Source organism: Cavia porcellus, unplaced genomic scaffold (assembly GCF_034190915.1).
Source record: "Cavia porcellus strain 051 isolate PalLab524CR breed Dunkin Hartley unplaced genomic scaffold, mCavPor4.1 scaffold_24, whole genome shotgun sequence".
Taxonomy (NCBI): domain Eukaryota; kingdom Metazoa; phylum Chordata; class Mammalia; order Rodentia; family Caviidae; genus Cavia; species Cavia porcellus.
Window position 1 is genome coordinate 44,035,446 of NW_026947507.1, and position 12,864 is coordinate 44,048,309.

General features: G+C 44.5%; 1 protein-coding gene across 1 annotated transcript in view; it reads right to left on the reverse strand.

Annotated features, from left to right (window-relative positions):
- Positions 1 to 12,864, reverse strand: part of Agpat5 (1-acylglycerol-3-phosphate O-acyltransferase 5) — a 49,286-nt gene that overhangs the window by 20,521 nt on the left and 15,901 nt on the right. The window contains exons 3-5 of the mRNA XM_063234979.1: positions 9,211 to 9,326; positions 7,641 to 7,730; positions 4,560 to 4,641 (exon numbers count right to left, since the gene is read on the reverse strand). Of these exons, the coding sequence (XP_063091049.1) occupies positions 4,560 to 4,641; positions 7,641 to 7,730; positions 9,211 to 9,326 (288 nt within the window). The remainder of the gene's footprint in view (positions 1 to 4,559; positions 4,642 to 7,640; positions 7,731 to 9,210; positions 9,327 to 12,864) is intronic.

Below are 12,864 nucleotides of genomic sequence, written 5' to 3' on the forward strand. Positions count from 1 at the left end.
TGGTCTACCTGTCCATCAACAGCTGAAAGGGTAAAGAGAATGTGGTGTTTCTACACATTGGAATACTCCTCTGCCACAAAGGAGGATACAGTTGAGTCGTCTTACCTTGAATACATAATGATAAGTGAAATAAGACATCCAAGCATAAAAGTCGTATGGCTTCTCTCACAAGAGAAATGCAAACTATAAATACAGAGCAAAGTAAAAGATACATAGTAGGAAATAGGTTTTGCAATGGGAAGAGGGTCAAGAAATGAAGGGAGAAAAGAGAGAAAGATGTGGTTCACACATGAACCGATTCTCCAGGAAGAATGTGATCATTATGCACTGCAAACTTGGACTAATAAAAATAAAAGTTGAAAAGAATGAAATGGCAAGAAGCAACTAGAAATAAGCCTTCGGAGACTGTATGCAAAGACAGCACCACTGCAATAATGGGACAACAGGACAGAGAAGGACAGAGGTGAAAAGGCCAGAATTATAGACTTAGGGGACACCAGATTTCTTTTTTAAACATAAAGAATGAAATGCTATAGAACACATAAGCCAAAAACAAACGAACAAAAAAAAAGTTGGGCTAACGCAATGTAAGAGGGACGAGAGGAGAACACTGGAAGAACAGGGCATTGCCTTTCTATAAAAAGTTCCACTCTAGGGGGCTGGGGATTTAGCTCAGTGGCATAAGCATCTGCCTTGTAAGCAGGCGGTCATGAGTTCAATCCCCGGTACCGAAAAAAATGAAAAAGACAAAAAAAAAAAAAAAGTTCCACTCTAGCCGGGTGTAGTGGCTCACGCCTGCAATCCCAGCACTCTGGAGGCTGAGGCAGGAGGATTGTTGTGAGTTCGAGACCAGCCTGGGCCACAAAGTGAGCTCAAGACCAGCCTAAACTGCATAGCGAGACCCTATCTCAAAAAGACAAAAAAAAAAAAAGTTCCACTCTAGTGTCCACTGCTACAGTAAAGTCCACTCTGTTGTCCAATGCTACAGTAAAGTCCACTCTGCCGTCCACGGCTATGGTAAAGTTAAAACTGTCACCTGGCTGTACAGAGAATGCAGGTCTAATGTTCAGTTACCAAATGGGAATTAAAAACGTGATGACCAGTGGGAATGGAGCTCACAGGAGCCCGAGGTGGGGTACAGCTAGAGCGTGGACTGGGTCAACACGGGGAGGCAGAAAGGGGTCCTGGTGGCTGTGGGCAGGAACCCACACCCTGTTTCAGATTAGACTAGAGGTAAACTGGGCACAGGGGGCAGCTGGGTGAAGCAGGCAAAGCAGGTGGGGCTGCGAACCTAAAGCAGGGACTCTCCCATAGCTGCCACATCTAAGGTCCAAATTAAGACTCTGATTAAAAGGCACAGCGAGAGCGCTGTTGGCAGAGGAATGTAACTTTCTGAAGGCAAACACACCCTAAACCTGGAGGGGAAGAAAACCTCTGAAAACTACGAGGTGGGCAGAAGGATCAGGCACGGTGCAATCTGGGGGTGCAGACGGCAAACTACAGATCTCTGGGGGTGGAGAAACAATGCCCCCGCCTGGGACCCCAGCCTAGATGCCAGCACATGCAGACCAGGAGTAGGTGGAGCAGAGCCAGCCGCATCCTCCAGGCACTCAGTGCCACTTTGGATGCAATCCAGACGGGCAAGCGCAGGACCCTGAACCGGAAGGCAGGAGCCCTCCTGGCCCTGCTGGCAGCACCTTGCTTTACCCAGGGAGGACCTGGCTGTGTGCATGTGCCTGTACGTGTGTGCATGTGTACGAAGAGAGCCAGCAGCTGGGGCAAGAAACACCGTGGTGGGGGGGCCACCCCAGCAAGCCACACCTCCTAAGAGCTGGCGCTGTGTGAGGCCACCAATGTGTGTTTGCCCCCTGGAAGGGTCAGTGTCTCTCCTGCAAGCACTGTGTGACAAACTTCCTTTACATCCGGTCACAGTGACCAGCACAAACTGGTTCAAAGGACCCCTTTAATCCCCACTTCCTTATTCTTAGGGTGAATGAACATTTTTTATTCAGAAGTAAAGGTCATTCATAGTTTTTGAACTTCTTATTCAAGCTCTTTTCCCATTTTTCTAGTTTGCCTTTTTCTTATTAGAGTTTTGTATTGTCTTTTAATGTCATATATTGCAGAAATATTATTAGCATATTAAAATATGCTAATACGCATACTGAAATTCCTTCCAACCACTTGAAAACAAAATCTCAAAGGTCCGAGCGTCTGCAGGCACAGGACCGGGCCGCTTCCTGCCCACCGTGTATGACTGCTGCCCACATCTCCCATGTGGCTGACCCCTGGGTGTAAAGCTCAGGGCCACCAGTAAGTGTCAACTCCGTGTTCTCCAGCTCACACGCAAGCCAGGGCCCAGGGTCCCGCGCGGCTGCAGCCAGAGAGCTACAGGAAGCCGGAGCCACAGTCAGGACACGGAAGGGCAGGGTCTGCAAGGTGACCGCGTGCTGCCTGCAGGTCACTGTGGAGGAATCTTAAAGCCGATGTTCCCCACTGCCTTTCTCTGTTCCCACTGTGGTCAATACCTGACCAGCACAGGAGAATGAAAATTCTGGTGCAGGTTTGAACATGGGCTTCTAACATGACCGTTTTAAGTGAATATTAAGGTTTCTTTTTTTTTTTTTTGTCTTTTTCCTTTTTATCGGTACCAGGGATCGAACTCACGACTGCCTGCTTGTAAGGCAGGCACTTATGCCGCTGAGCTAAATCCCCAGCCCTGTGAATATTAAGGTTTCTTGACATGGTAACAACGTGACATAGTTTAAGTAACAGTCCTAATATAGAATCAACATACGTTGTGGGTAATGAGTTGTTTTAGGCAAAACACATTTAGAAAATAGCAATAACTAGGGCCTTGGAATATAAGGGACAGAGACCCAACCCTGTTACACCACATAAACCTGCCAATGTCATCAGCAGAAAACCAGAGAAATAAATACGGTAATGCCTTAAAGGCGTAAACAAGTACCACATTTTTAAAAACTCAATTTAAAAAGGATAATTTTGGTTTGTGTGTTTCTTGATTTTTTTTTAAAGTTACAATCAAGTGAACGTACCTTAGGAATAAAATCACTGATAATTTTACATAAGCACAGACCAACAAGTGCAATTAGTTTCAACTTCCTTGAAGAAAAATTAGCTTACTACTGAAGACACAAGTTAAACTGTTTTTATTATATTAATTAACCTCAGTTGTGAGTTAAGGGGAGGGAAAACAGGAGCACCTTTCCTAGACAACTGGAGGTCACAGGTCACTGGCCACTGTTACTCTACAGTAACAAAAAAATACACCTAATAAATACAGTAACAAAAAAATATACCTAATAAATAATAGCAATCAATCATTGTCATGCTATGAACCACTAACAATTAAAAATCATAAGCATGAAACAAAGTTTTCCTGTTTTTGCCTTTTGACAAAGAAAGTTTTATGATTCATGCAAAATAACAAATTAATACCATATAGCAATCAGTTATAGATAACTCCCATAAAACCAGATTTAAAAAAATACAAATTATACTACCTTAAAATTACTTAGCATACTTGCAGCATTACAAAATTAGGATGAATTCTGAAAAATAACCTTTATTAGCTATATTAGACCATCATCTAAATAAAAGGATTGGACTTTTAAAAAAAATCTTAAAATATTAGTAATAAAATTGTTACATGTAAAAATAACTTACTCTAAATAAAAAGAAAAAAATTTAAACCACAACTCAAAAAACACAACATAATGAATAAATCAATTAGCATATAAGCATTTGTTTTACCAAATGGAATATGCCATGTTTAAGTAGGAAGTATATTTTATTGTAAAAGGTGAATTTCAGAAAAAAGATCAGAAACCCTTCAAAGCTAAAACATACTGTCTATGCTCATCACAGAGACTGTATTCATCCCACTGCACAAATTTATTAGACTTTAACAAATCTGCACAGCCATGATACAGATATCTCAGTGGCACATTTAAACTTAACGATTTGTCTACCATCTGTGATGACGGACCTGCAGTAGGCAAAGCTGCTGGCAAGCAGTGAGCTGAGTTTTGCGGAATCTAGCCTCACCCCTGGGCATCTGGGCCGCAGCCAGCTGGACCCCTCTGGCTGAGCCTTGTGCTGCCTGGCTCCCCGGCTCTGCCAGTCTTTCCAAGATACAAAGCAACGTCTGCAACATGAGGCAATTTGCAACTATATGGGTAAGAAGAGAGTTCGGAGGCCAACGGACACACAGACCCACAAAAAGGAACTCTTTCCGTCACATGCAGCCCGCTGTAGAAACTGATTGCACCTACCGAATCGCACAGCTGAGGTTTTAATGAAACCCACACACAGGAACATGCATTACCTCCAGCACCTGAAATCAGCCTCCCAGACATAAGTACGGACATGGCCAGGGATTAAGGAGAAACTGCACTTTCCTAAGAGAAAGTCTCTCTTAGGAAAGAGCACTTGTTCTTTCAATTCTTGTAGAACATACATTTCTATTCCAAGAAGAAAAACTAAAATATCACTATCTTTAAAAACTACTTTTTCAAACACAAATATTTACTCACCCCGCTCAGCAGCAAATGCCTGACTAGCGGCAAGGACTTTTGGATTATACCTTGTCCCCTCTGGAAAAATCACAAGGTACATCTGTGGGACACAAAGAAACCAGTTTGTTTTCGGTGTGAGCTCTGTTGTTATTATTCTACTGATCAACACTAACCCTCTTACTGCTAAGAAAGACAGTGTTTCCTAGGGTGGGTGAAATGTATGTGGATTTCACTTCAGGCAGAGTAAGCAAAATCAAAGTCCGGGAGTTAAGTCTGACTATAACAGATACCCTAATGGCGCAGTAACTAAGAATCTAAAAGCATTTCTAACAACATGCTAAGAGGCACTAGTTAAAAACCTGGTCATGCAATGCTCCCCAATAGTGAGTAAAATGGCCTTTCTCCTCTGAGACCCTGAAATATTTCTTTTCTTCTTTTCTTTTTTCCTTTCTTGTGGATACTGGAGATTGAACCCTCATTTTTTTCATTTTGACACAGGGTCTCACAGGATCACCCTGGCTGACCTTGACTTGCAATTCTTTTGCTTGAGCCACCAAATAGCTGGGATTTCTAGGAGAGCAATGAGATATAATAAGAGGGCTCAGCCAGGGGAGGCAGGATACTGGGGCCTCTGCCCCGCAGAGCATTAAAGAAATGAAGCCCCTGCTCCAGCACAGGGCGGAGTAAGAACACTGACATCCACTTACAGTCAAATCCAACTATGCAAGGAATTTTGCTTTTTTTTTTTAATCCGTACCGGGGATCGAACTCACGACCGTTTGCTTGCAAGGCAGGTGCTTATGCCACTGAGCTACATCCCTAGTCCCCAGGAATTTTGCTTTATACACACACAAATCCCTTCTCTACTATTTTCATTGTAAGAACCAAAGATCCTATTCTCTGCTGTCATGATCTCCATATTTTAAAACATTCAATATGCTTTTTTCATGACATGCCCTATCTTTCTGTAGTACCATCTGAAACAGATGCTTCAGTCTCTAGGTATAAAATAAGTATTTACATTAAAAGCCTATTTAAGAAATAAAGATTATTCAAGTTACAATCAACCACTGAATTAGTAACTTTCTATTAAAGACAGCCTTTTTTTCTATGCACTAGCTTCTTTCTTTCTCTTTTCTCCCTTTCTTTTTGGCGTGGTATCAGGATTGAATCCAGGGCCTATGTACTAAGCTACATATCCAGTTTGTTCTATTTTTTTGGGGGGGGGGGTAAGGCATGTTTAAGTTGCTCAGTTGCCCTGGGTAGCTTGGAACTGCCATAGTAATCCTCCTGCCTCAGCTTCCCAGAGTGCTGGAATCATAGGCATGCACCATGGTGCCCACCTACCTAACGTGTGTGTTGGTCCTGGGATGGACACCAGAGCCTTCACAAGGAGCTACATCTCAAGTCCTTTTTATATTTTCATTTTGGATAGGTTCTCACAGGAGACCCCCAAGAAGACCACAGCCCTGATGACAGCTTGGCTTGAGTCCAGGGACACTGACCCTGGAATGACTTTCAGAATTGGTAATTCTAATTTTAGCCAATACTCTTGTGAAAATTTGTTACCATGGCAACTTTAAATTATACCTTTAAGCCTTACCACCACATTAAATAGTAGTCACTGCAAGAGTTAACATGTAAGGAAGCAAAAATTAAGGTTAGAAAGGTTAAGTAGCTTGAGCAGAGTAACAAGGTTTAAGCAGCAAATCTAGCACTTAAAAGCCAAATCCAGTATCAGAGGATTATCAGATAATCCGATTGCAGTGGCTCCCTCCCATTTGAAACTGGAAGAGAAAGTATAACTTCAGCACACAACAGCTCCCTGCTTTGTTTTGGCTTTTATGGATTATGAGCTACTTTTGTCATTGGTTTCTTAAGGTAAGCTAATAATAAGTGTTACTAGCTTGAACTGTAACCAGAGGACTGCTATAGCCCTCTTGGTTGTCAGTTTTCCTTGCATCTGTCAGGGAGTACCTCATGAAAAGACTGTCTCAGTGGCAATTGTGGCGATGTGTTTCTTAGTCATTTATAATACAAGTGCACTTTTAAACACAAACTCTGAAGTCTCTTCAATACTAATACTGTATAAGAGAGGATGTAATCATGGACTAGATTCCTATGAGAAACACTAAGCCATATGAAAACTGACAACAAATATATTCTATCAAATTAGTCCTTCATTAACTTGCAAAAATGGAGTATAACAAAGTAGTCAGGCAATAATCTCTGTTCTATGGCTCTTAGATGTTGAGAAAATGAAACGACCATCCGGAATCTAAAAGCCAGATGTGGCCACAGTGTCCTGAACGGGAAGAGCCGTTGGCCCTGCTCCACGGGCAACAGGCCTTCCTCGCCACACACGCTGTGCTACTCCTGCCCTGAAAACACCTCCTGCTACTTCTAAAGTGATGGTATAGCTGGCTTGCAAAGGTTTTTGGATAAGAAAGCCTGCTCAAATAACTGTTGTTCTCGCAATCACCGGAACAGAGGCAGCAGGACAGTGGGGGGGAGGCGGGGGGAGGGGAGAGAGACCTGCCCGTGCACCCTGAACCATGGCCGCAGGACTCGGGCCCATTACAGTGCTGGTCACTGCAGCTGCTGGTCAGCACAATAGCTGGTCACTGCAGCCGTGTTGGGGAGGTGGTTCCCACCCCTTTCAGCACAGCATTCTGCACATGGAGGCTGAGATTGTTTTTTTCTTTAGCAAACTTTTGTACAATCACATTCACATCGAAGTTTTTTTGCATTTATAGGTATTCACTCTTCTTTGATTTTTCAAACAACTCAGTATATACAAGAAATCCAAATTTACACCTGACAGAAAAATTGCTTCCTTCCAGAAATAAATCTGGTGTGAAGAAACAGGCATGTGCCATGCACTGGGAGCAGCTGTACCCCATCTCAGATGTAGACCGGGAAGGGACGGGAGCCCACACCCTTCTGCCCCAAGGCCACCTGCCCACCGGCCTTCAAGAGCCTTCTGCAGGAAGCCCCAGGGCACTTCCCAGGCAATTGCACAGGCAGCATCTTTCAAGACGATTCTTAGATCCCAGCGTAGCCCCCAAAATCTGGGCGTGAAGGGAATCCGGGCCTCACCGGTGTGCCCGCGGCCACGTAGCTCTGCAGGGTGTCCCGCATCTTGCGCTCATTGAACTTGGCACTTCGCTTCACGTAGATCCCCCCGTGCTGGACAGAGACAGTAAGGGGAGCAAACGTTTGTTCTTAAAACAGGAAATGTTCTACAGTTGTCAGCAAGTCCACTTTACTTCATAGAACACAGCATTTAACTCTATTTCAGAATTCATGCCCTATTCAAGGTTCAAACAGTCGCACCAAACAGCTCTCAGCTGAAAACTATCCGTGTAAAATTCATATAGAACTACATGCCACACTATAGTGAGAAACACAGGAACATCTGGTTTTGTTGGTAGTTCACATAAAAATGCTTCATTTCTTAAAAATATAACCTTTAAGGGGCTGGGGATTTAGCTCAGCAGCATAAGCACCTGCCTTGCAAGCAGGCAGTCATGAGTTCGATCCCTGGTACCGATAAAAAGGAAAAAGGCAAAAAAAAAAAAAAAAAAAAAAAAAAAAAAAAAAATATATATATATATATATATATATATATATATATATAAAACCTTTAAACTAAAACTTGATCAAACAGATCCTAATTCCCAATATTTCCAGCGACTTCTTAACAGAAGCACTTTTAATGTCAACACTCATGATCTTTAGGGGTTTAAAGATCTGATCCAGTTACAGGTATTTATGTAGCCCCTAATGGAGCGTGGACCAACCCACAGATTGTGGCCCGGGCCTCTGCAATGACTCTATGTGACCAGAAGGAGGTGACAAAGGTCGGGTCCAGGAGGCCCGGTGCCAACACCAGAGACAAAGATGAAATAAGCACCTCCGGACCTGGTGGCCGCTGTCTCTGTGGCGAGAAGGCCGGGAGCAACAGTCCTACGTGTACACGAACCACATTTCCTCATCTCCTGTGCTCAGCACACGACAGTTTACTGTTTTGTTTTGGCTTTTACAGATTATGAATTACTTCTGCCGTTAGTTCCTTAAGGTAAGTAACTACTGAGTATGCTTTCTAGTTTCCTATTTGCATTTTTGCTATTTCATGTAACTATATGGATAATCACACGTACATAAACACTATTAAAAAATAATGAGCCAGGTATGGTGGTACAAACCTATAATCCCAGCGCTCAGGGAGCTAAGGCAAGAAGACCGCTGCAAGCTTGGGGCCAACATAGGCTATATACTGAGTTCAAGGCCAGCCTGAACTCCATAGTGAGATACAGCCGCAAAAAAACAAAAACTAACAATTCGATTTAGAATGTAACTTTTTAAAAATCGTGTGTGGGTGAAGGTGTAGCTCAGTGGTACAGCATTTGCTTGGAATGCGTAAGGACCTGGGTTCAATCCCAGTAACTTCAAAATAATGCAAAAAAAAAAAAAAAAAAAAAACCTCTTAAATTAAGGACATATTGAATTTTAAAATATAAAATTTCTATAAATTGATACATAAATAATCTTAGCACTTGGGAGGCTGAAGCAGAAGGATCACAAGTTCAAGGCCAGCCTATCTAGTGAGATCCTGTTAAATAGATAAATTTAACACATCAAAGAAAAAAGCAGAGAAACAGGTTACCTGTGAAAAGTAATAACCATAGAGAGGCAGCCACTTCAGTCTGTCCTTCAGCACGTAGCGCACATGCCCCACCGCGTTCTGCCTCATGGCCAGGATGTCGGCGACAATCCAGTCAACTGCGGAGACAGCCCGGTTAGCACACCCACATGGCTTGGCCATGTCATTCCCCTCACAGGACAGAACCAGCCTTTCCAGCTTTTAAGAATGTTTGGATCAGAACTCTGAAATTATGTTAAATCAATCCCAGATACTTAGAAAATTATATTGTGGGAATGTCTCATCACACTTTGAAAAAGGGGATATTGCAAGCAAAAATGTCCAAAGGAAACAATCAAATACCACTAAACACTCTGTGTATCTATGTTAACCAGAAAGGCAGAACTGCACCATCCCCAGGGGACTTTGGGACACAGTGCCAGGTGCTGGCAAGGTGGGGTGAGCTCCTCACACACCCAGCGCAGGACCGGGGCCGCTGGTTAATACAGCAGCCTGGCGTGCACTGCCATGGGCTTGTGGGAGGAAGAACCAGGCTTGAGTGAGCAGCAGAAAAATTCCCCAGTAGTTGTGATCTGAACTTCCAGCAAGAGGAATTCTGAACCAAGGGTGTGGGTCTTTCCAGCACAAAGACAGCAAACACAGCAGAGGCTCCCCAGACCAGGAGAAATGCAGTGGAAGGGGCCGGGCAGCAGTGTCTGGAGACCCCAAGAAGTGCATCTTGTTTTCTGATGAGAACACAAATGTGAAAGTGACCCGTGGGGGAGACTCCTGAAACATTCACAAACACGTTTCAGGGTGCAAGACTTAGAAAGAGGAGGTTCACAACCTGTGGAAGCAATCAGTCCGCCTGGGCCATTACAGAGTGAAAATCTTATGAAATCCTTTAGATAATACACATGACACAGGCTGTCTCAAAGAGTGAGCCACTTAAAACACTGAAAATTAACCTCCTAGGAAAATACCACTTATAATAAATTTCTTTTTAACGAAAGATTATCACTAAAGTTAACTTTAATTACTGATAACTTATGGCTTATAATTATTAAATAATTAAATTTTGCTAAAGCTTCTTCAAGCTCAGCAATGCCTGCAAGACCTCCCCACCCTACATGACCCGACCCCTGAGCCGCCTTACTGGCCAACCACTCAGCATTTCCTCTACATCAGAGGACACGCATGCCGCAGCAGGCCTTTCAAATCCCTGACAATTCTGGAAGGTTCACCATTACTGGACAGAACTTCCCATAGAGGCCCTGTCCTGAGCTCCTTCATATTCGGAGGTAATAAATGATTACTGATAAACACAAGCATCTGAAAGGTGTCTAAACACATCTCTGTAATAACTGTACCCACTGCCAACATAGGCTAGCTGGGAACTAATTCTGTGTGGCTCTGCAGAGTGCTCAGGAACAAGTATATCCTGGGATGGCATACAGAGCTGGGTCTGCCATCTTTTCCTGCATGAATTATATTTAAGTTTGGGGAATAACAAATGCACTTGTGTATTGAAACAATCATGTGTGCATCAGATGAGTCTTCCAAAAATGGTCAGGAGAAAGTGTAGGATTTCCAAGCTGACAAGTTCAGAATCAACTGTCCTGACCCAGCCTCTGGATCCAAAAGTCGCAGTGGAGACATCTGAGAACTGACATGAGCCATGCAGAGGCCAAAGCTGGGGCCACTGCTGTCTGCTGCTGAATTGTCTTCCTTGCTTTTCCTGTCTTCTCCCAGGTGACTCAGGTCCCAGCCCAGAAGGAGGCGAGCTTGTGACGCCTGTGCCCTGCAGGGGTCACAGAGCCCCAGGGACAGTGCTTCTTGAAATGTTCTCTGTGCCTGCACATTTTCACAGATTCTGAGGGTCACCAAAAGCTTTTTCTAAAGGTAATCTGATCACCACAGGCAGCGGTCACCCGGATCCCCGAAACTAAGTGCAGCACTCCTGCAGGGATGCTCCTGGGCAGGCACCAAACCCTGTCCTGTAAGGACAGAAGCCTGCGGTTCGAAAGCAGTCGAAAACCACTCCTCCACTACTTCTCCAAGTTATGGGTTCTCAAAAAGGATCCAAAAAGCGGCTTCCCAACCCCAGGGATGGCTGGCTGGGACTCAGTGTCACAGCACTAGGAGAGTCCCAGGAGCTTGGAGGCTGCAGCACTGAGTACAGGCCCAGAACGGAGCGCACAGGCTTCCTGTGCTTCCTGCAAGCCCCAGGTCCCGGCCCCAGTGCTGGGATGGAACCTGGGGCCATTGCCCCACCCTTTCATGAGGCAGTGTCTCTTTAAGTCACTAAATGACCCAGGCCAGGCTCAGCCTTGTGAGCCTCCCAGCGTGCTGGGGTTCCAGGCAGGTGCCACTCACCCAGCCTGGGGAATGCTCTCTTCTGCTGTTTTCTCCCAAGCGTGTCTGCTCAGAGGGAACCTATGTGACAGCCGATGCAAAGGAAGCACACAAGTGCCGGTTACTGTATTACTGATGTTACTACCACTTCCTCCAGGAAGGTCCAGGGATTTTCTGCCTGTGGTGATAGGAGGACCATAGCTCTGTCAGAGAACAGTATTTCCATAAAACCTGAAAAAGGAAAAGCTGGCAGGAAACTGAACAGGAATTTTAAGAGTCCTATTAAGTAGGAAAAAAATTCTGAGTTGACACAGAATTCACCGCTGTGTCATGCAGGAGAACCGAGGCTGCCCTGCACATTTCCCTGCCTGAGGCCCACAAAGCCTGCATGTGATTCCAAGAGCCCAGGCAGAAATTTTTCTCCTGCAACAGGACAAGGCAAAGAGGCCCACACTTCTGCACAGGCCAAGGTAGGAGCAGACACCCACACGGCCTCAAGTCCACTGTCATTAGATCCATATTGGAGCCGGTCTGTTAATACAGTTGAGAGGAACACACGGCAGGGTGGAAATGCTTGTCGGTCTTGGGACAGTAGCTCTCCTCCTGGGGATGTGAGTGTGACCATCGGACGCGCAGCTGAAGCCAATGCCTCCCAACTCCCTTCCTCGGTACTTACCAATGGTGCGGGCGAGAAAGCAACAAGGTCACCTTGAGGGGGGAGAGAATGAAGGGAAGTGGGGCAGGTGGTGTCCCAGCAGGTGAGTCAGGTCACTTTACAGCCTTACCCTAACCAATGTCACCCAATACGTGTACTGCATTAGTTACACAAGATGTCACTGCTGGAGGAAACTGGCGAGGGGACAGAAGCCCAGGGTACTATCACCACAAATTACCAACAACACTTAGACTGCAGTTTTTTTGTTAAAGTGCCTTAACCCAAAGTCTACAGGAGAGAAGTCTCCATGATTCTTCTGCAGAAGACGGGCACGTGAGAAAGAGGTCAGACACGGGCATGGGAGATGTGGCAGCCAGAGGACAGGGACACAGATGGCCACTGCTCTACAGACAAGAGCATAAAACACACCAACACTGCAACCCGCCAGTCTTACTTCTAGACACATGTCATGAAAGGAAGACTGGATACGGGGAAGAGCTACTCAAAGTAATGAGGACGAAGTGGACCAAGTTTAGAAAACCAGCTTTCACATTACTGACCATCTAAAAAGTGAAATCACAAAAGTGTAAGAACAGGCGTAAAATCTGCATAGAAAATTCATGTTTTAACTACAAAAATCCATTTAAATATATAAAAATATTTACTCA